General features: G+C 43.0%; 1 protein-coding gene across 3 annotated transcripts in view; it reads right to left on the bottom strand.

Moving 5' to 3' along the window:
- The window catches only part of arhgap17a (Rho GTPase activating protein 17a), a 49,964-nt gene extending 26,555 nt beyond the window's left edge, over positions 1-23,409 (bottom strand). For 2 of the 3 annotated variants that reach the window (XM_079492861.1, XM_079492859.1), the window contains exons 1-4: positions 22,645-23,409; positions 9,653-9,692; positions 1,752-1,856; positions 1,003-1,038 (exon numbers count right to left, since the gene is read on the bottom strand). In XM_079492861.1, the coding sequence (XP_079348987.1) occupies positions 1,003-1,038; positions 1,752-1,856; positions 9,653-9,692; positions 22,645-22,697 (234 nt within the window). In that variant the 5' untranslated portion in view covers positions 22,698-23,409. The remainder of the gene's footprint in view (positions 1-1,002; positions 1,039-1,751; positions 1,857-9,652; positions 9,693-22,644) is intronic. The other variant, XM_079492860.1, reaches the window with a different exon arrangement.
- Positions 23,410-23,770: the final 361 nt, after the last annotated feature.

A 23,770-nucleotide genomic window follows, 5' to 3' on the forward strand; every position in this document is an offset into this window, starting at 1 on the left:
ACAGTAAAATCCTCAGTGTTCACACCGAGAGTAAAACCTGGTGCAAATGGATCTGTAAACAATTTTTTACACTCTCAGAGTTAGATTACCAGAGGATTCTACTGTGCAGATGTTAAAATGGAATATGAGGTGCATTCTAGAGAATCAATCCAATATTACATGATAGGAATGCATCTCATTATGAAAGCCAAAGTTCACCTACAGGTACGTTAGGGGTATCTAGGGCTGCACGATATATCCAGAACAAAATGCTATTTTAGCTAAACACTGTATTAAAGTGCCACAATTTTTGTATTTTCCAGTTTTTCATGTGTCTATCTATGAGGTGACAGTACTTCATTAGACACCATGGAGTCGTTTTTATGTGCAATGGTGTATTAACTTTGTATTTAGGGTTTATTCCTGGAGCTGAACCCTTCACAGTCAAACATGCCAATGAAAAAAACAGTAATATAGTGACATCACATTATCAGCCCCTCCCCTAACCCCTCCCCCTTTATCATACAACTACAGCTGTGGGTGCGGCTTCAGTTCAGGCAAACTTAATGAACTGGTGGGTGTGCCCACATAAAAACAAAATTTTAACAAATACTGTACACTTTTTTGAAAAACCTCTTCCTCCTTATATAACAATAAGACCCGATGATCATGTTTTAGGGTGGGAAAAAATCATGGCACTCAATCTTTAATTATAATACATGTATACAATATATGGACACAGGTTCATATGGTTAATGGTGCCAACTCGTAAACGGTTGTACGGTTTGGTAACCCATTTTGAACAAACTGTGCAGCCCAATAGCCTAAGCTACGGAGAAAAATGAGGTTGTGTGTGTTTTTATCACGGTATATAACCCCAAAGCGATAGTTTCATGCACAGTTTTTCCCATTGGAAGGCAGTGAAGCTTGCAGGTGGACGAGATATGGAGATGAGAAGTGCGAGGACAAAAAAAACCAAAACAAGATCATCTCTAGTTGTGCTTTGTTTTTTGTTTGTTTTACCTGACCATTTCCTCCTGTATAGAGGCGTGGGACGGACTGTGGTGCATGTTTTGAAAGGGGTAACAAAAAAAAACAGAAAACAGGGGTCAGGGGTGCTGCAGGGTGGCCTCACATTTAGAGAGACCATCCTGCAACCAGACAGTCACATGTTAATTTCACACACAATGTCCCTGAGTGAGACCCTGAAAACCAGACATCATGACATGGGACAAAACTAATTAAAAGCTATCTGCTGTTATAGACATTCTAAGATCACAGAAATGTAGTCTGGGCACAATGGCTCTGACCTTTGAACTATTTGGTACTTTGAACTATTTAGACTTGTTGACTGTTGCAAGCTCGCAATGCATTTCCAATGGAAGTCACATGGTTTGACAACATTTTTGTTGTATGAGGGGGAGGGGGGCAGTCGAAACACAGCCGAAAGCCGTACAACAAAAATGTTGTCAAACCATGTGACTTCCATTGGAAATGCATTAAGGCGGCCATGACACTTACCCTTTGTTTACATCTACCATGCAACATTGTTGTATGCTAGATGCATAGGTGTGAGTGAGGCCTAAGATGTCACATTTACTGTTGAGATGGCTGCAAACATCAACAGCATTTATTGACATCAGGTCAGGTTAATAACACATCTTTACATTAATGCACTACAGCTTTAACACGAAATAAATAAAGGAAATGCATTAAGTGGAGCTTGTGATTGAAGGGCATCATTATTCATTAGCAACACAGCGTTGGCTTACGTGTCGTTTTTCTGCGTCGGCTCCGATGTGGCCCTGCAGACAGGTGACCATCCTCTTGTGTGTGTTGTGCGACACCACACGCACCACCTCCATGCGCCGCTCGATCTGTGCAGAGGACAAGACCATGCAATCAATACAACCTTTGTTCAAGACTCTGGAGTCGGGAGAGGGAAGACACTCGTTTCCCATGGGGGCTCAGTGAACAAAAATGCAACAGACATTTCTTTCATTTACATGAAAGAAATAATCATATCAAGTTGTTGTAAGACAGAAGAAATAGAAGATAACAGAGACATTTTAGAATCTACCATACTGTGCTATAGATATCCAATGTAGAGGAACAGGCAAATGGCAATTAATAAATACATAAGCTTGAATTATTACGTGTCGGTTAAAAAAATATTTTTTATTACACACAATGTAATGTGCAATGTCTGAGAGTCTCACTGTTGGTCAACAGAGAGATAAAAAATGATTGAATTCAATTCCAGTCATTGAAGCTGCTGTCATACAGGGAAAGGAAATCAATTAGATCTTTCTTTCAGCTCTTAAATATGGATATAATTCAATTTAATATAAAGCCACATTTTCCAGGTCAAAACTGACTGAAGGGTTAGCAGCACCTGGCTGCATTATATGTCTGTGAATATGGATAAATGGATCAGCATCGACAGTGTTCCCAAATCAACGTTACTATACTACTACTATACTATAAAATCTTTAAAATATATTTTTGGATTTCCATTTCTGCTAAGCAGCAAACTAGATAGGCTGACTAATTTGATTTCCAGTGGGAATTAATTACGCGACTGCAATGAAAGTACAAACTGCTCTGTGAGCCAACAAGTCTGTCTCGAGAGACTATCAAGAATCAAGAGGGATTTATTTGTAACTTCTTCACACAGGTACAAGCGGACAAATGTTGGTGAAACAACATTCACAGAGACTTTGTGAACACAACAATACAACAAGATAAAAAACTAAATAATAATAATATGGGATGTAAAACAATTATAGATAAGCTATCAATAAAATACATGTAGAACTGCAGTACAGTATGATAAACCTCTGAAGTCAGGTATGATATCTTTTAGCAGCAGTGTCAAATGTGCAAGAGGCAGAAGGCATACACTACTAAGTATATAAAAAATAACATACAGTACATATTTCACTTGTCTATATGTGCATTATGCATGTAAAGGTTTGAGCAGCAACATGTGTATGCTTTGTTGCTTATCGACTGCAATGTTTCAACCCCAGTTCATTCAAGCCCATGACATTAGCCTATACATGATGGCACATACAGTATACTTATAGTATATGCAAACGTAGAAAAAATACTACTCCGACAAGTCCTGATTATCTGGTGCAATAATGAAACACTACGTAATAGTCATGAATTAGGCCAAGTATCTAGGGATATGCACAGATTAAATACTTGGCCAGTAAAGATGGTGCAAGATTTTGCTCTCTTTGGAAAACACCATTAACTAGCTGCGTTGCTTTGCTAATAAAAACATTTCCTCCTCGGTCCGCTCTCTCGGTTCCACCGTTTAGCACTAATGAGCTTCATATGCGAGTCAGTTTTTGATTTGCAGCTGACTTTAGGGAGTAGGAGAGGATGAGGGGAGGGTCAAAGTTCAAACATGATTGATAAGGCTGATCCCAGCAGGGCAGAGCCGGAATGTTCTCTTTGAAACACATGAGTCATCATCGGAAGCGTCTCCATGGAGACTGTCACTGGGCCGTGACCAGCGGCGAGGGGGATTCTGTTTTAAGGTTTTAAAGGGCCTTTTTTGGAGAGAGCACACAGGCTTTCTCCTGTCTGCCACCACGGTTAACACAGATCCACTTTGTGCATTTCACTCAGACTAGCCATTGATACGCCGGTCAATGATAGAGTCACAGCTAACTTGGCTGGAAGACAGAGAGGTCTGCTGAAACCTCTGATGACGCCGGGCTATTCTGCTGCCAGGTGCCCTGTCGGGGCAGACAGCGTGAGGCGGTACAGGCTGTGCTATGTAGGCCTACTGTCATCAGCCCCATCAATAGATCTGAAATGTCTCTACAGATCTGGTCCAGCACACCAGCCGACACGAGGGCTCAAAAGAAATGGAAACTGGTTTGGTCTGCCCAGTGCTCGTCTGAATGTCAAAAGACAGGTCACTGTTTGTCACCACACAAAACAAAACAGAACAAAAAGAGGGGCTATCCAGCTGATCAAAAACAGCAAGGGAGAAAAACATAAGCAAACCCATGTGAAAAATGTATTGACAGGTGCATGTGATAATATAATTGGTTAAAATGTAGTACCTGCTGATCACAGACAAGTTTTGTTTGACATGAGGTAATTGAGATTGGATATATTTTTTTTTCTTTTTTATATTGTTAACCATGTGATTGTGCCCATTATATAACTACGGTTATGTGCTCAAAGGGTGAACATTTTGAAAAACATATTTTTCCTTTAGGCTCATCTTTCAAGGTGGTTGGTGGATGGAGGGCGGTTAACTAAAGAGCAGGAACAAACACTGTTGACAACGTAAATTGGAACAGTGCGGGCCAAAGGGCAAAAATGCTTCGAAACGGGACGAGAGGACAAAACACGAAGGGTGCGCCAGACAATTGTGTTCCAAAAACAGAACCATGGAGTCGCTCGCAGCTCAGGAATTCCACAGCCTGGAGAGGAGATATCCGCCTCCCAGACACCCCTCAGTCCCTCAGTTCTAAAGCTCTTACGTCATTCTCGACCCATGGTGGCCCCCGGCATTCCCAAAACAGCTGGCTGAAATGCAAACATGCAAACGAAAGGCGCAAACATACTGTACTGTCAAGCTAATACAGATAATAGAATCCTAAACAGTCACTCACACGTGACTGTTGCCGTGCACACACTGTATACTCACACACTCAAAAGCAGGCAAAAAAGACAAGCTGATGCAGCCATAGAGTAGAAACTCTGTCGTGGGAATACCACTGTTTAGTCTCAGCCAGTACCTGGCACAGGAACAGGGGAATCCCCTTCCTCTATGCTAGGAAGGAAAATATTGCGTGTGTGTGTGTGTGTGTGTGTGTGTCGCATGCGGGCCTTTACTGTACCTTTGTTTGTGTGTGTTTGATATGTTTGGGCTACATGGCGCTGGGGTGTTGCTGTGTGCTTCCTTGGGTCATAAATAGCGGACATTAGAATGATTGAGTACACACACACACACACACACACACACACACACACACACACACACACACACACACACACACACACACACACACACACCACCACCCCCCCTCTGAGGTGTAGAGAAACCGCCAGGCCAAAGGGAGCTAGAAGGGCTAAACAAAGCCTTGTTCTCCCATCGGTAGACAAGGCCAAAATGTGGTCAGTCCTATGACGCATCACATGCTTAACAGGGAATCCCCAAACTGAAGAGGAGAGTGTGAGACAGACAGGGTGCAGGAGAGATATAGAAAACAGTGGGCTGAATAGACCCGAGTGAGAGAAAGGTGAGAGATGAATAGAGATAATGAGAGAAAGAAAAGGAAAGAGTGCAACCAAAAAGTAGCAAAATTGAGACATTCAAGGTGTGTGTGTGCGTGTGTGCGCATGGCGCACATGCATGCGTGTGTGTGTGTGTGTGTGTGTGTGTGTGTGTGTGCGTTATCCTTTGTGCTTGAGAGAAAAACATGCCTAGACATGTACAGAAGGAACAAAAATAGCAATGAAAGAAATGGTGCAAGAGAGAGGCCAGATTTATCCATTACGGTATTGACAACACCCAAAATATTTGGAACGGTAGCCTGGGGAGATTGTCAACAAATTATGTGGTTGCAGAACTTGCAGAACTGCATAATAGCCACTTGTTGTTATATTACAAAATATCCCCCTTCGTCACAACCATGAGAACATGGGACAGTCCCTCCCTTCCCTGGGTGAAACCCTTCTGTGGTATAGCCTGGCATATTGGTAGTTCTCTGGAATTTGTGCGGTAGCAAGGACTATAGACAGCTGGAACGGTGCCATGTCATTGGCCCAACCTCCCGTTAGTCAGACCATTACTAACACTATCCCAAACCCTAACCTAACCCTAAACTCACAGGATTTTTAACCGTTTGCCCCACTGACCGTTCGCCCCCACTGACTGTTCGCCCCACTGTCGCAAAAACCAAGGAGATGTGTGTTGACTTCAGGAGATGAAGTGAGCAAGTTGACCTGGTGACCACTTACAAATATTTGGGTACTACATTTGACAGCAAGCTGAAATTCGTGAAATGCTGTGTGAGAAAGGTCAACAACGCCTCTTTTGTTTGAGGCAGCTTCCCAAATTTCAGGTTGATAAATCTCTAATGAAGCTATTCTACAGTGCATTCATTGAGTCAGTTATCTCCTTCTTGTTGGTATGGAAACCTGAACATAAAAGGATAAAAACCACCTTGGTAGGATTGTGAGAACGGCATCAAAGATAGCCGAAGTTAATTTCAGTAGCCTGGATCAAGTATTTCAAAAACAGGTGCTTAAGAAAGCCAAGTCCATTTGTACGGACAACATTCACCCCCTCAGCTCTGAGTTCAGGCTGCTTCCTTCTGGCCTTCGCCTAAATGTTCCAGGGGCCACAAGCAATAGGTAAGTTCTCCTTCGTGCCTGTGTCTATCCAGGCTTTAAATGCTGATAGGAGGAGGAGGTAACTTGTCGCTTGACTCGCTTGTTGTATGAATTATTATACAACTGTTTTTGTAGTGGTTATGAATTTCAATGCTACACTGATGCCCTGAACTTCCATCCTGTTGTATTGTTTCTATGTGTAAAAAGCAAAGCTTTTGCACACCTATGGGCGACAGGTGCGTAGGAGAGGGTACGGTGCCCGTTTGTATGTGTTTTATGTGATTCATGTTGTCTGCCTGTTATGCTTTGCTGTAGTGTACACCAAATCGCCCTTCGGGGACAAACAAATAAATGAACCTGAACCTGACTGTCAAATTCGACACACACATTCCTCACCCCCACAGGGAGGGGAGTGCAGTGCCCAGTGTCAAGTCCATCGGATAGCCGTTGTCCAGAACCAGCACAAAAGCCTCTGCCCGGGCTCTAGAGCTGATCACTCCTATATCATGGAGCTGGCCTGTTCTGACATCTGCATAGACTCCATATTTAGGCATGCCCGACAAAGAACAGACATAATAACTGGGTGGGGCATGCATTTCCAACTTGCATCGTTCCAAGTAGGCCAGTGCCCAACGAGCACTAGTATTTGTGAATTCATAATCCACGCCATGCCATATTTGGGCAAAAATCTGTATGCCGTCATCAACATGACATCAGAGATACACAGGGAAGCCGCACTGATTAGTAGAACATGTCTTGTTTCCCAGCTGTTATAACAAGGTTACTGAGCCATCAATATATCATATGGCCTATAAATTATGTTTAGATCAGCACAGCTGAGTGTAGGGTTGGTGACAGGTGGGTAGGTGAAGTCTACAAAATGTGTAAAGGCAGCCCACAAATGCCCTTGACCTAACTTCAGTTTCAAACGGGCCAGTGAGGCTGGGTCATACGTCAATATTATATTGATATCATCAGGAATATGGGACTAGATATCGTCTGTGGTTGTGGATATCATTATCATAATATCATGATATGGTTGCCTTTTCCTGTTTTTACTTTTTAACCACTTATGGTTTAATTTTACATTCAAATTTTAAAATAAAACCTTCAAAAATAGCCGATCTACAAGCTCACAACATGAAGTGCGATGCTTAGATCTGTTTTGTCTGTCACTGAGAAAATCGGCATATGATGTTATGTTATGATATCGCGATGACATAAGATGATATGTGTTGGTAAAGCGCCCCTCACTTCACACAATATCGAGGTATTTGGTCAAACATATTGATATTGACATACTGATTTCATCCATATCCCCCAGTTCTACTGTATATTTTTTATGAAAATTCCCTTTGGTTGACTTTCGTTTATACAGTGACAAGGGTGTGGCTGGGGCAAACAACAGAGAAAGGCATTCATGGAAATGTATAGCCATACTTGTTCTCAAGGAGCGGCACAAAGTGGAATCGTCTCGTTTAGTCAGCGTTCCCCTAGCTACAGTACGTCTGCCATTCACACAGAGGGACATTCCACAGTGACAAGAGTTCAAAGTGGTAGGAATGCACTGTGCCGGGCGGGCGCCCGCCACCCGGCATTCTCACCGACGCACCACCTGCTGTCTTGTCGCCTCTGTTGAGACGTTTTGAGGATAGCCCCCGCCCCTCCCTGGGAAAGCCCTCCTCAGAGATACACATGCATGCAGAGTGCAGACACAGACACGCATCAAGGTTACTGTTGCTGTGTCACGATCATGACATTTTACTTGGCGACAAATAATTGCGACTAAAAATAATAGCCTTTTAGGCTTTGTAAACAAACTTGTACAGATCTGGGTTAAGGTGGCCTTACACTAGCCGATAATCGGGCATTTTTGACACTCGGGGGGTGCCCGACCACTCAAAGCGCGATCGGGATCGGCCCGATCAACAACAAGAATGTTTGAAATTTGCTCTGCCCCGCTCCGATTATCCTGTAGTGTGTGGTGCTATCAGATTTCAGATTGAAAAAAATCGGCTAGTGTAAGGCCACCTTTAGGGTTTAGACGATCTACAATACCAGCTCACATCGCATCGCAACACGTCGTTGTGAGCTTGTATTTCTGTGAGCTGCGAGTTGTGAGCTTGTATTTGTGTCCAGTACATTTTCATTTGGCTGCACCAATGGACTTTACATTTAGCAGGTCTGTCTGTCTGTTTGTGTATGTGTGGATGCACCCAAATGATATGCTGGTGGGGTGCATCCATGCAAACGTTAGGAGCACCAGTGCAACCAACCAAAATGTTAGTCTAGAGCCCTGGGAAAACACATGGCTATGCAGGCCTACACATTCTGGCCAATCACAATTTGCGTCCTCACTTTCGTCTTCAATGTTTGTGTTTGCACAAACCCTCAAAGCTGGACATAGGAGGGGCTAGAGCCCCTCAAACAGATTGAAACTCAAAGCTCCAAAGAATCAGGTTACTGAAGAGTACTGCCACTACCACAAGGAGCAAGAAATCACAAGCCTAGCATGGCTTCTGTCTCAACTCTGATCACCCTTGAGGTGCATTCAAGGGCTGTAAAATAGTCACGCTCAGGTTTCTAAGATACTGTCGTAGCCAAAGAGCTCCAGAAATTAAATATTTAGGAGCACAGGGCAGATTTTTAGGAGAATAATCTATGAGAAACTTTCAACATATTCCATGGGAATTTTCAACGGCATGACAACCAAGACTGAAAAATATACTCCTACACAGGCCGTTTTAGATTTGAACATGAGGCAACCCCTGCTGATCCAAGTGAGGACGCAGGGCAGGCGTTGTGTCGATCCCCATAGGAAAAGCCCTTTACGGGGCGGCGGTGGCTCAGGGGTAGAGTGGCTGGATGGTAACCGCAAGGTTGCCTGTTCGAACCCGGGCTCCCCCAGAGTTAGTGTCGAAGTGTCCTTGAGCAAGACACTGACTGAACCCCTAATTGCTCCTGATGTGCTGGTTGGTGCCTTGCATGGTTTCCGCCGCCATCGGTGTATGAGTGTGTAAATTGATGCACAATCTATGTAAAGCGCCTTGGATAAAGGCACTATATAAATGCACCATTTACCCTTTAGACTTGTTTATTCATATTGTTGCTGTTATAAAGGTTTCATATTAACAGCCTGTTAATGTTATATGGTGTAATAACAGTCAGTGCAAATGCAATAACATCAAAAAGTGAACATTACGTTTCCAGTCTTGATGCTTACATAACTAGCTAAGCACCGCACTGTGAGACAGTGAGAGTCAGCCAGTAGGTAGATAGTTTGAGTGTCAAATTAATGTTTTACCTGCAGGAGGTCATCACTGAGGACTTCAGTTTTCTCCGCTCTGTGGGTCAGAAACACAACAGATTAACATAAGCACTCAATGCACCAAACTGGCATGTTGTCAATTATTTTTAAATCAAAGTTAAGATTCAACTAAATAGTGTTTACTTTAGTTATGGCATGGTACAGAAGCAGTGCTTGTCTATATGTATGTACTGTACCCCAAATCTATGTATTTGGGTAAGACTGAAGTCATATGTAGGGCTGGGCAATTAACCGAAAATACTATATAATCTTGCTTTTGTAGGTTAATTGAATAATCAAGAAGTATATCAACATGAAGAAATTGTATTATTTTTCCAATAAATTGTTTTATAATCGACTAAATCGGTTTGTCTGATTAACCACAGGGCTGCCCTATATAATACGTTATACAATGGTGGCGTACAAAAATATATATATAAATCGTTCATTAATCGTAATCAAGGCAAAAGTAAGTGTGATATTGATTTGAAGTCAAATCGCCCAGATCCATATTGATGACATCATGATGTTGCTCACAAACTGCATACCTACGTAACTTGCCATCCCTAGCTACAGATTGCACAGGGAAGCCAGAACACTATTTGACCCTTTCTTCTTGTTCAAACAAAACTAAGATAACTAAGATTATTCTGACTCATTGAGGAATGATGACAGATTCATGCTTACAGTATACATGTATTGTACTGTGCTGTCAACAGTTATCTGTGACATCAAATGTCACATGTCACTCCACCTACAGAATGTAGGTGGAGTTTAGTGTTTGTGTAAGACGAAAATCTACACTATAGCTGAATATAGGAGCGCCCCTCAAAAAAAGCACCAAACAATCACCCACATAAAGAGTGCGTCAACTTCAAGGACTTAATCTCTGCTGTGTGGTCTTCTTGGTCTATGTAAAAACATATACGTACTACATGCAGGCATCGGGACACTGGCGTCAGCTCCAGAAAGTCTAAATTCCACACTGAGCTTTAACAGTGGTTATAAACCATGGTTAGGTATTAATATGGGCATTCCTGGGAACGTTTAAACACATGCCAGTTCACTGCAGCTCACTGTCATCACAAAGTGAAAACGCACAGATTAGCAATATACAAAAGCAGGAGTTACGTAATTTCACCAGATGCAGGTCTGCTAAGAAAGTATCACCAGAAATGATTAGTGTGATTTTAGAGGGTGCAATAAAGTAGTTACAGTAGTATAGTAAAGTATCTGGTTGACTCAACATGACACCTCTGTGAATGCACTTGCAAGAAGTAGTCATTATCATTATGTTATTTATCATCAGATAGCATCTTTTACTCCTTATGCCAATGAATTCCTCCCCAAAGACATTTGTGTTGTCGCTGCTGTTGTATCCTGCCAGTGAGGAGCCCCCACCGGAAGGTCATAAATGGTAAATGGTGCATTTATATAGCGCCTTTATCCAAGGCGCTTTACATAGATTGTGCATTACATTCATCCATTCACACACACATTCATACACTGATTGCGGCGGAAGCCATGCAAGGTACCAACCAGCACATCGGGAGCAATTTGGGGTACAGTGGCTTGCCCAAGGACACTTCGACATGTAGCCAGGAGGAGCCGGGATTCGAACCACTGACCCATGGATCATTGGACGACCTGCTCTACCTCTTGAGCCACAGTCGCCCCTCATAGAGCCTTTGTCCTACTCCTCCTGCCCAACACTCCCTGCTGACAGGTGCCGCCATAGCCCATAGGAATACGTGTAGTGACTAATATCACCCTCTCTACCCGACTTCCCTACCCCAAACACGGGCCAACACGGGCCAAATAACCTCTGCAGTGGTCGGCAGGCATTTTACCACTGCGTTACCTGAGTGCACATGTTTTGATTTTCTATGAAGTAAAAGTTTTTGAAGTGTGACTGCCTGCCCCAATTTGTCTTAGCTATCCCTTGCAATGTCATTGTCACTATTGCACATGCTAATGGTGAAACAATATAATGTGCAGTCCTAGTTACTACATGGGGCAGAATTGGAGTTGCACAATTACACCTACCTACGATCAGATGATTTTAGCAAACTATTGTAATCATAATTCAAGTATTATTGTTTAATGGTAATACTTGTGAATAGTGTATAACGTTAAATATAAATTCTACCATAAAAAAAGTTGCTTACAGCTTGTTTACAGCTTGTACACAACTGAATCTTGAATCATATTGTGAAACTCTGTGGAGAATATGCATTGCAGAACAGTCTTTACCACACAGCCAGCATCAGCTTAAATCTGTAGCTCAACCACTTCCCGCTATCGCTCATACTCTTCTCGCCCTAAATGGTTCACTCACATAATAGCCTAAATGATTTTTACAGAGGAAGAGACAACATGAATTCCATGAAAGTCTTCACATTAGCGGACTGTGCTGACTCATCAGTCAGTAAAAGCCTCTCTTCCTCAACTAGTTTAGAGAGAGGCCCACATTTTCTCTCTCCAGCTGGGTGGGTGGTCTAGACAGCTGACTGATGGACAGTCAAAGACTGCTACACCTAATCAGCGGTCCACCAGAGTGGGTTTTTGTAGGCTGCCGATTTGCAGGCTGTTGATAATTTGTGTCAATATAAATCCTTAAGTGTTTCCATGACAATGCAAGGGTTTAATATGTCTGAAAGTCCAGCTATGCCAGCCCAGACTTGTCCCAAAACCTACAGTATTGCTAGGTTGCCAGGTTGGACAAGTCTCGAAAGGATGACCTCCCTTTCCAGACAGACAGACAACTCCCTTTCCAGACAGACAGACAACCCCCTTTCTGTTTTTTTACTTTCTCCCTTTTAGTGCTGTGCTGCCATTAACTGGTTGTTAGTATTACTATAGCTCCAGTCCACTATTAGGAAAAATGTATCAGGCATGCAAGTGTAGCCTACCTATGTCAGTATGAACATAGGTTCATCGTTATGTACATAAAGAGGAAAAAACTGTTTCCAAACTTTGTGCCAATCTGCAGCCAGAAAACTAATGAAGAAATCTCCATTAGCGTCATGGCAAAGTTTCAGCAATTTCTTGGGCATCAATCCAAATTACAAAATGTAGGTCAACGCAACCAGGCTGTATTGCACAGTTTGTAGAGGTTTTCAATAGTCAAACTGAAGCACATTTCACGTGACTTCGAGCTGCACAGACAGATTTTTTCCAGCACATGTTTCAGCAATGTACCACCTAACACAAAAACCAAACCCCTCTTAAAATGATTCTGCGATAGGGGCCGGGCTAAGCGTTTGTGAAACCATATACATAGCCTTTTCCATGTCTTTGACCAAATAAAACTACATTTTACTCTGACCATTCTCAATCTTCATATGACCACCGTGCTCTGACTGTAGGTGCGCCACCCGATTCAAAACATATCAAAATCAAGGAGATGGGTCGCACACACCAAGACTGTGGTTCAAAAAGTTTTATTTCAAACCATAGGGACAAACACTCTGACCATTCTCAAAGATAACCAGAAGCTTTATGAAAACTGCAAACAGTACAAGCCTCCATACGACTATATTTGTCAGAATTCAACAAGTTGTGGTTTGCCATAAGCTACAGCTGGCAGGCCTGACAGTGTCCCTGCACACAGGCCCTGCCACCCAGCCCTCCCTCCCCTCTTCTGAGCCTATAAATAGTAGGCTAATAGTTGGGCTTGGAGAGGTCAGACAGATTAGATTAGTTAAAGGGAGAAGGGGCTGGGAAACTGCTCTAATGGCTTATCAACACCGTCCGTCACACAGACTCGAGACCAGGCCAGCTTTGCTACCGTGTAGTGGACTAAAAGTCGTGTGTGATTTTGATCTGCCTTTTTGCGCTTGTGACATTCGTTTAAAACCGGAATCTGTCATCCATCTTGGATCTCTACTCGATTGTAACTGCGCAACAGCGCCCCTGGCGGTCAGGGTTGCGCAGCCAGTTGCACTCATTGGGGAAGACGAGGAGAGATCCAAGATGGATGACAGATTCCGAGACAGGGTGGATCAAAACACTTTTTTATTGAAAACTACAGACCTACGGGTTTTAAACGCAGGACGACCTGACAAGTGGGGCAGCTGGGTAAGCACCTTAGATTTTGCATTTGTACATGTTGAGAGCAATTATAGGTCCTGAACAATGGGTAATGACCGCAATAACCGCAAGCACGACGCAACGCATGTCGGATCAACGCATGTCGGGAGCGACGGGTGATTTCCGCATGTCGAACCTTTGGTGTATCGGATAAGTGTGCGCACCCCACCAAAGCATTTGTAGTAATCCAGCAATCCAGTCAAACCCTAGTCAAACACACCGACTACATTATTTTTCCTGCCATAGAGTGCACATTTCAAATTGTGCTACTGTATCTACTACAAATAGTCAAATACTATTAACATTGTGTGACTGGAGTTTCTTCCAGCTGTGAAATGTCAGTTTAACCTGTGACTGTTGTGCCTGGCGTGACAGATACTGCCAAATGTTGCTTGACATGGGAGCACTCAGCACGTCAGTAATTCACAAGCATTTGAAAGGCACTTTTCACTGCATAAAGCCTGGTTTGGTTCCCATTTACTGTTCAGTGCTCGGATTCAGACTGGAGCTCGTGCACTGTATCCTATAATGTAAAATGTAATGACGGCCTGGGCCGTGGCTCAGCGGTCCAGGCGTCTTGGCTGGTGATCCAGCCTGGCAGTGTGCCGCATGTTCGACTCCTGATCCCGACGGCCTTTACTGCATGTCTTCCCCCCATCTCTCTCCCTATTTCCTGTCAGCCTACTGTCTGTCCCTCCATAAAAAAATAAAATAAAGGCGAAAGCCACAAAAAAAAACATTTAAAAATGTAATGACAAAAACTTGATATTGGAATCCATCTTTTGTCATCAACAGCAGTAGCTACTCAACAAGTTTAATTCATCTTTATTGCGTTTGTTAGTTAGTACCATGCCATGCCCAACCTAGATAATCAAGAGCCAGTCTACTTGTGCCATTCATAATATGATTAGATGATTAATAGTTTCAATAATCGATAGATCACAGTTGTTGTTAGCAGCCCTTTCCTATAGCCTGGAGGGATGTGATTGGCTAGTTCCTTGTTAGGCCAACTGAGGATAATGCTGTAACGTCATCACTTTCAGTCTATGCATCTGTGCGTGGTACATGGAGAGTACCACTGGGGAGTCAGTCAATCAGTCAGAGATATGGACTCACAGAGATATGGCCGATCAGTATTCCAAGCTGACCTACCTGACCTAGCTGACCTACCTACTGATTATAGTTTCCACAAACATATTGGTTAGTGCACCAGTGTTAGTTTCCCAAACACTGGGTCGGGACCCATTTGTGGATCGCGACGCGGACACATTGTTATGGGTTATGATTTTTTCAGTAATTTCATGAAGAAATAAAAGAAAAATCTAAGAAATTCTATGAATTAGAACAAATATTTAAGGAGTAGTGAAAATAGCCTATCTACAAGCTCACAACGCTGCACGAAACGTCGCCTTGTGAGCTGGTAGATCTGCTATTTTCACTACTTTGGGTTGCGGGCGAATATCTCATTTCTGTTTTGGGTCACGGGATATGAACATTTGAACCACTGGGTTAGTGCATAATTGCACATGTATTTTCATCAGAAGGCTAACATAACTCATACACCGAAGGCCATACATCACAGCCATAATGACATGAGCAGACAAGCACAAAGTAAACAGCCTGGAATTCTTACTTACTAACACTACAGTACACAGTGACACAGTTATAAATCATACATGGACAACAGGATCTCACGCAGTGCCTTGGGCTGCATGACTGTGGCTAACATGCACGGCCACCTTTATTGTAGTTCGGACATTGTTGCATCTCTCATTCAGGAGATAGAGACAACCTAACGGACATATACACATATATATACACCTTTATATAGATACTTTGAAGAATCGGTGAATGTAACGTTAAATGCACCCTTTATCGACACATTATCTATATTGTGGCACTGGCATTAACCAGAAATAGGGTGTAGTACTAGTCAATAGGTTGAATGAATAACTTTGATCCACATGCTGGATAAAAGGAGCTGTGAACAGCACACAGGACCCAGTGCCAAAAAAGAGAAGAATTAAGAAAAATGTCTGTAAGTATGAATGAACTATAGTAACCTTGTGACAGTGGTGGTGGACAGCTGCTTTCAATTACAACACAGAGACAGAGAAACCAAGACTGACTGGTGGTGGTGGGGGGGGGGGGGGGAGATACATGGCATGGGGGTGAAAGGGCCCAGTGTGCCAAACCAGAATCGTCAAGTGCAGGAGCATTTTTCTGGAGGGATGCCCCGAGCCAAGCTGACGTCTAACATGTACCAGAGAGAGGATCTGCAAGCTGACAGATCTTCAGGAACCAATAGACTGGAGGGAGGATATCTGAGCCACATTGGCCATAATAAGAACAGTGGAGGATACAGACGCGCGCACACACACACACACACACACACACACACACACACACACACACACACACACACACACACACACACACACACACACACACACACACACACACACACACACACACACACACACACACACACACACACACACACACACACACACACACACACACACACAGTTTTGGTCCACATCAGCTGAACCAGCGTGAATGTGGAGTTGACCCCACTGCAGGCGACTGTACGGTGGCAGGCATAACGGTAGCAGGGAGTGTCAGTGTACTAGTCTCTGGAGAAAGTCACTGTGTCAGTGTGTGGTAGCCATGGAGACCTACTATCAAAGGGGGGGGGGGGGGTAAATGAACACCGTGACCATAAGAAGAATACAACAACTGTTACCAGGCCACGGCACACAATCAATAGGGATGCAGAGGAGTAGGTGGAGTCCTGTCTGTTGTTGTTGGCAGCTCAAGGCTCATAAGGTAATGGATACTGGGGGCAGATGAAAGGGGAACAGGAGAATAATTGAGTGACTTCAGCAGCTCTTTGGTTTTAAGTAGCCTAGTATAGGGTTTATATAGTTGTATGGGCTATTAGGCTTACATTAGGCTTGGGCTGTAGCAGTCTCTGACATTAGAGAGAGAACTGGAGGGGTGTCATCCAGAGTTTCCTGTAGTGGTAAAACCACAAGCACGGCTAATGGGGTTGTAGTTCATCCGAATTCAGGTTGCAAAGACAATGCAGCATATGACACAAAGCCTGAAAATAATTATGTTACACATATACATATAGTTGTTTTATATTTGTTTTATACAATGCGGTAAACATCAATGTTTAACCGCATTGATGTGGAGTATTGTCATCATAAGCAATATAACGTCTCTCATGCATCATGACTGACACACCTCATCTCCCTTGAGGCCCAGGCGGGGTGAGAAACACTGGAAACACCCAAAAGGAGCTGAGCTACCTGACTGAGATCATCAGAACCGTGCCTGGTGCCTTGCTGTTTTAGTCAAGAACTATCCAGTTCTACCAGATAGGCAATGTTTTGTGAGAGTATGTCTCAATAATTAGAATACTTAACTATACCAATGTAATAAAGGTATTGTATATAAAAATGTAATAAAGGTATTGTATTTTTCAACACTTAATTTAAAATCCAAACACATTACTAACCTTGGAAATAAAACATTCAAATCCATTTTCATGGGTTTCCAGCACCTGCATGAGCTCTGACATGTCAAACATTACTCATCAGTTCATCTATGCAGGTGAGTGACTTTAGTAAAGTCCCTGGTCTTCACACGTGACGACTACAAATCTTATCTTCAGATTTACCGCGACAAGCTTCTAATCAGCTGCCTATTTAAACTGTGATTGGTCCTAACCGCATGATGAGTTGATGACTTCCTCAGCTACTGTTAAAGATATCAAAGGGGCAGAGTGATTTCCTGACAAACAGATGGTAAGGTCACCATCTCAGACTAGCTCGAATCTATCCTGTTAAATAGGCAGACTAAACCAAGTTGATCTCATTGTGTCTTGAGTTGTTTGTCTCTGTGTGTACACCCCACCCTATCCCAACTCCCAAGTCTATATACAGTACTAAACTAAATAATTTCTTCATCGACTAATAGTCATAGCAATAGTTAACCTTTTAACTTTTCAACATAATAAACATATTAATTGACACATCGCTCCTTTACATGGCTATGTGTGTCCAAAAACCTGCCTACAGTTAGTTAACCTACACAGCTGTCCTCTACAGCTCAGGTTTGATCTCATCACAAGTTTTTTGGGGGAATGTCAATCTCAAGATTAAACAATAGCATGAATGTGTGTTAGCACAGGGCTAAGCAGCAGGGAGTTGTTGATTATAGAAACATCCTTCAGATGTAGAGAATGCTATTCATTTAACCTGGCATGTTGTTTTCACCGACTCTCTACCTAATGTTTTCTTTCTTACAAACACACATGCGCACGCAATCTCTGTTTCAAGAATTCTCTCTCTCTCTCTCTCTCTCTCCAAGCACTTTTCTGGGAGGCCATTTCCTGTTTGTAGAAGAAGGGGAGATTTCCTCTGAGCGGCTGGACACAGTGTTCTGCCTTCTCACAATCACAGGAACCCAGGGGGAGGACTGAAGGAACCCCCCATTCAAACTTTAGTAGACGAGCACTGGCTTCTTGTAGGCATCAGGCACACACATACGACACAATGTACTCGACAATAGCCTGCCATATTTACTTGCTTAATCGGTCCAAGTACTCACAGGCAAGCAATGGCTCAGGAAGGTATTGGCCTGTGTGCACAGCAGCTACTGTGCACCCTCATGCATATATTATTTACTCTTAAACACACACTGAAATGTGCACCGCACATGCACTTGTATGAGTGCATAAGCTGTATGTACACACAAGCAAGCATACAGGTATTCATGTGCATTGTGCATGCATATACTATTACTGTATATAGTAAATACACGCAGACACAAATATACTCAAACAGAAACTTCTGCTTTCTGCATTGCACACCACACTCCTGTCCCGGTTCATTGCTGGTAAAATACAGTCAGGAAATGATGAGTATTCCAGCAGCCCTGCTACCATTGATCCTGAGGCCATGGCAGTGGAGTGGAGCACTGATGCAGATTCACTCTGTAGACTGTGCAGATAAGGTTACAGTCAAATAAACAGCAGGATTAGCAAAGGGAAACAGCAACTCTTTTATACGAGTGCATCTCTGCCAACTCCACGTTGACTTTGCCAATCCAATGACTCAAATTGCTATGCATAACAACCAATGATGATTCAAATTGCTTTGCATAACAACAAATAAGTAGGCTTAGTAGTAGAGAAAGATGCTAGGGTTGTATTCTCAAACTAACCTTTAACCAGTTGAGTTTAATACAAATTACCCTTAAGTAAATAGCCCTTGTGCCATTTATGGGCCAGTACCAGATAGTGTAGGAACCTGGCTTTACTGTTGGAGGGTAAGATCAGGTATGGAATTATGTTGTGAAGTAGCCACTTCCCATCACAAGTTTAATTGAATTATGCCCCATGACACATCCAAAATGGCTCAACAGCAATGTTATGGTATAAACAGAATACTTCCCTTAGAGACAAGGAAGGGGTTTTTGACCACCAAGTGTCACTGTTGCGCAGCCGCGCGAGCACACACACACACACACACACACACACACACACACACACACACACACACACACACACACACACACACACACACACACACACACACACACACACACACACACACACACACACACACACACACACACACACACACACACACACACACACACACACACACACACACACACTTTTTTTTGCGACACGTTTCGCTGTTGGCTTTGTCAGTGCTATGATATAGCATTATTATGGTGTTCCCATCTTAAACCACTCCCCCACATTACGGCAGCTCTCAATGCCGTAATGCATAGGCTATAGTCAAAAAAAGATAATTGTTTAGAATCATTCTGCCTCACATTTAAATGTCTGTTTTTTTGTTTTTTTGCATTTTATGTATATATTAGTAAGACACTCTTGATGAAGATCCAGAGGGACTGAAACGTCTGTCAATTTGAATAAAAACAGAGGCTGCTGAGCAAGAGCAGTGTGCAGGATCTTTTGTTCATGAAAATATATATATTTTGAGCAGTGCCTCCGCTCCATTACGCAGCTATGTGTGACACGTGTATGTCCCTGTGTTCGAGCACGGAAAGCTGCAACACGGTAACTCTGTAATTTCTGCCGTACCGTTTCGGATGCGGGAAGGCTCACCAGAACTGGTCTGGCCCCCTAGGCGCGTTCCTGGGGTTGTGGATGTTCCGGGGACCCCCCGGGAAACCCCACATGGTAAAGGTCCTTGCAGTCTAGACTCTAGACACGTTTTTTGGAAAACCGACAGAAAAACGCTGCTAAAAATCCAAAAAACGCAGCAGTGTGCAGGGACCTTTACTCGTGCTACGGTATTCACTGTCAAACGCATCTGCAATGAATGAAGTGGATGTGTCAATACTTCCTTTGCATGGCTCCTATATTAAAATTGGCTAATGGGAGGACCAGCAGTCGGACCGTGGCCACATCACTTAACAATTAACATAATCATAAACAAACTGCGACCATGCCACTACGAAAACAAACCAGTATGCTTCAGGATGCCCAGTTTCATAGTGTTCAACAGATACCGATACCTGCACACCATTCTGGGAGACTGGGACATATTCTTCATGTTCACTACAAGAATTTGTGTCACAGATGAAAATGTAGGAGAGAAAAACCTCTTTGAGTGGGCCATCTCCCACCCGTGCCCAGTTTGAAGATGTACAATGCCCTCACCCCTTCAAGACTCTAAATTAACCTGACCTAAAGCTAAGGCAAAGGAGACACAACACTGACACGTGAAACTGTACCATGCTGTGCAGGGCTGACAGGTGCTAATACTGTTGGCTCCCACATGCTTGCACCCAGACACATTCATGTATGTATTCACAATTTCACACACACTCGTCTCTGGCTGACACACACATGAACACAGCTGGCCAGTGGCCAGGTTCACGTGATGATAACATCCTCTGACAGCTCAGTGCTGTGCTATACATAATGTGTGTCTCCCTCCTGTCCTCCCATACAGGGCAGGGCTTGTAATTTCTCTACTTGAGATCCTGTTACAGGGACAGACCTTCGGTCATCAGGACATATCAGCATAAGAACATTTGTAGAGCCAGATGGATATATCAGATTGACCGATTATATTTCGGTCATAATTTGCCTCTTTTTTCACATTAATAGTGCACAATATGCAGCCGACAATGTGTCCTGATTTTTTAAGGGGCTCTAGCCCCTTCTATAAACAGCTTTTGTCCCCACACGTCTCAAGATTTGCCATTGACAATGAAACGGGAATTCCGGTCAAATGTCTGCTACGAGCTTGTCGAGCATATCGACAAGCCATTCATCCTAGGGGAAACACTGCAATAATGGGTGGTCTAGGTCTCTCCAAAACCAGGATGATCAGACCCCAAAATCTGGCACTGGTCGGGCTCTAAACATTTACAAATATGCCAAGCTAGACCCCCTGTCTCCATCATCAGAAGTTCCCCCACTCCATGAGTAACATCGGAAAGTAGTTTAGTTTCAAAGTGAAACCCTTTATTGGGAAAACAAAACTCTCAATCTCTCAATCAACAATCTTCTGAATGTTTATCAGTTATTTAAAAAAAAGATATCATCGCTCTGCCATCTGCTTCTTCTCCAAAGGGTAATGCATAATCCTTTAGGGCAGTATCACAGCTAGACAGGGAGCAATAGTCAGCTGATACTTATCTATGTAGCTTTTAAAGACATTACATTATTTGATGCGTTGGGTTGAAGGTCCTCCTCAAACTGCCACTATGAAGTGTATATGAAACTTGAGTGAAAGTATGCCTTGCATATACATAGTAATAATAGCTCATAAATTAGTCCTGTTGCATTGTGTTTGTGTAGTTAAGTTTCATTCATTTTCCTTCTAAAGAATAACATAATTTGTTGCAGAGTGCAGTATAGGTTTTACACAAGGAATTTGCCCTGACAAGTGACACATGGGACAAAATGACAGCCCACAATTGGATGATTAATAAGACTACAGGCAAAGCACATGACATCATCATGGAAATGAGATATCACATACAGTGCAGCATGGCATTGCAGAACATAGCTTAATTCAAAATGCAGATTACATTAGACTCAAAATAATTAGGCTAGTCTTGGCAAGACTGTCTTGTTAAAGTTGTTTGCTAGTCTTCCCACTGATATTGGTCTGTCCTTGATCTGTTCTTGTCATTGGTCTGTCCTTGAACCTAGACATGGTGATACAAGTTAAGTTAAGCATTCCGAATATGAGCTTATGTTGACCAACATCTCAACGTTGTTTTATTATGGCCATCACTGTCTCCATATGGATGGGCTGGGATGGACAGCTGGCCATTAGGCTACTTGAGATGTGCGTTGCTGATTCATTAGGATGACGATGAAATCTGATTACTCATCAAGTTGCACCAAGCTGTCCGAGTGCAGTGTGCGCTCACTCATGCACACAAAAATAGTAGCCTAAAGCAAATGCATCCCCCACATCAGCGATATTAAAAGCCGTCCCAACCTTAATGAGTTATTGCTGACTGTCAGTAAATAAAACCAAATACAGCATATGTGTTGAGTTGACACTGACAGCATTCTAATGGACACACGGACGCTTCTTTGTTGCCATTTTAGAGATATAGACTGTAGGATATATAAAACAGTTAAAAAAGAATGTACCGTTTCAGTCTGTGTGTGTGATGAGTGACGTGTAGGAAACGTATAGCCGCAACTGTATAATGCTGACACTTGTACGATGAAGTATAAATGAGTCTTAACTTTATACGAGCAAAAGACGAGCACTGAAACCAGGTCAAGCCATTTAAGCTAAACATTTGGTGGCAAACTATTACGTCCAATGACGTTATTATAACGTTGTTGATGTACTTGGGTAGATAACGGTACTTGCCTGCCGACTGTTTGATTGGCGAGCTGTTTCATCCGATTGAACTGTTTCTTCATTTTCAGTCCCTTTCCTTGATCGTCTCAGAACGGGACACTTTGGTTTGTCATGAAGTTCGGTACTCTCCTCCTTTTACGTTCTCCTCGCTTACGTTAACGGTGACAGGGGAAAAGAACAAGCGACATCCATTGAGCAGCCCTCGGTCCCAAAAGCCTAAATCTAATACAGTTGGTTAGCTCGACTAGCTCATATAGGCTAGCCCTTTCTAATTTGGAAAAAAAATGTCTAGGAAAAAAATCCCATTTGGGGTGACGGCATGATCCCCCTCGGAAGTCCCTCTCTCCCGTGCGTGAAAGTCGCACAAATCCACTTTCACTGCTTGTTGCTGCAGGTGATCATAGTACGTCTCGCATGCTGACGACTAACGTTAAGGGACTTAAAGCTAGCAGTGAATGGATATAATCCGTCCCGACGCTGACACCTCTGTTGTTCGGTGGAAATAAATAATATGAACACGCTCGTCATTGAGCAATACTTGAGCATTTCACTTCCGTTCGGCGGACTTCAAAATAAAGCTCAATTCACAATTCCACACACGACGGTGTCGCGCGTCGAAAATAGCACTAGCAGACCAGCTCATCACGCGGAAAGTGTAGAATGACATTGACTCAACATTTTTTACTAATGTTGTTACTGTTTGTTTTAATCATAATCGTTAATGGGCTGGCAATTTAAAAAAAACATTTTTGTATTCGTCTACTAGACAGAAAAAAAGGACTGAGAATTTGAAGTCCACTGACAGGAAGTTAAACGCTTACTTAGGTCTTCCTTGACGAGTGTGTTAACGGGACATTATACCAGGCAGACGCTGCCTACTGAACCTCTGCTGCCACACACAGGAGCATTCAGGAGTACTGCAGTGCACATAGTTTCTAACTGCCCATCAATGAACGGCAGGAAGTAGTACAGCGAGCCTCGTCAGCGCCCCCCCTCCATCCCCCGGACGAATAGAAAGGAAAAGGGGAGATAGGAGAAAAGGCAAGCAAGGGGGAAGAATGTGTACCTCTTTTCAATTTTAGTCAAGTATAATACTTTTATACTCACAGACAGACTGGCTGACTGACTGACTGAC

This window comes from Electrona antarctica (assembly GCF_951216825.1).
Source record: "Electrona antarctica genome assembly, chromosome: 22".
Taxonomy (NCBI): domain Eukaryota; kingdom Metazoa; phylum Chordata; class Actinopteri; order Myctophiformes; family Myctophidae; genus Electrona; species Electrona antarctica.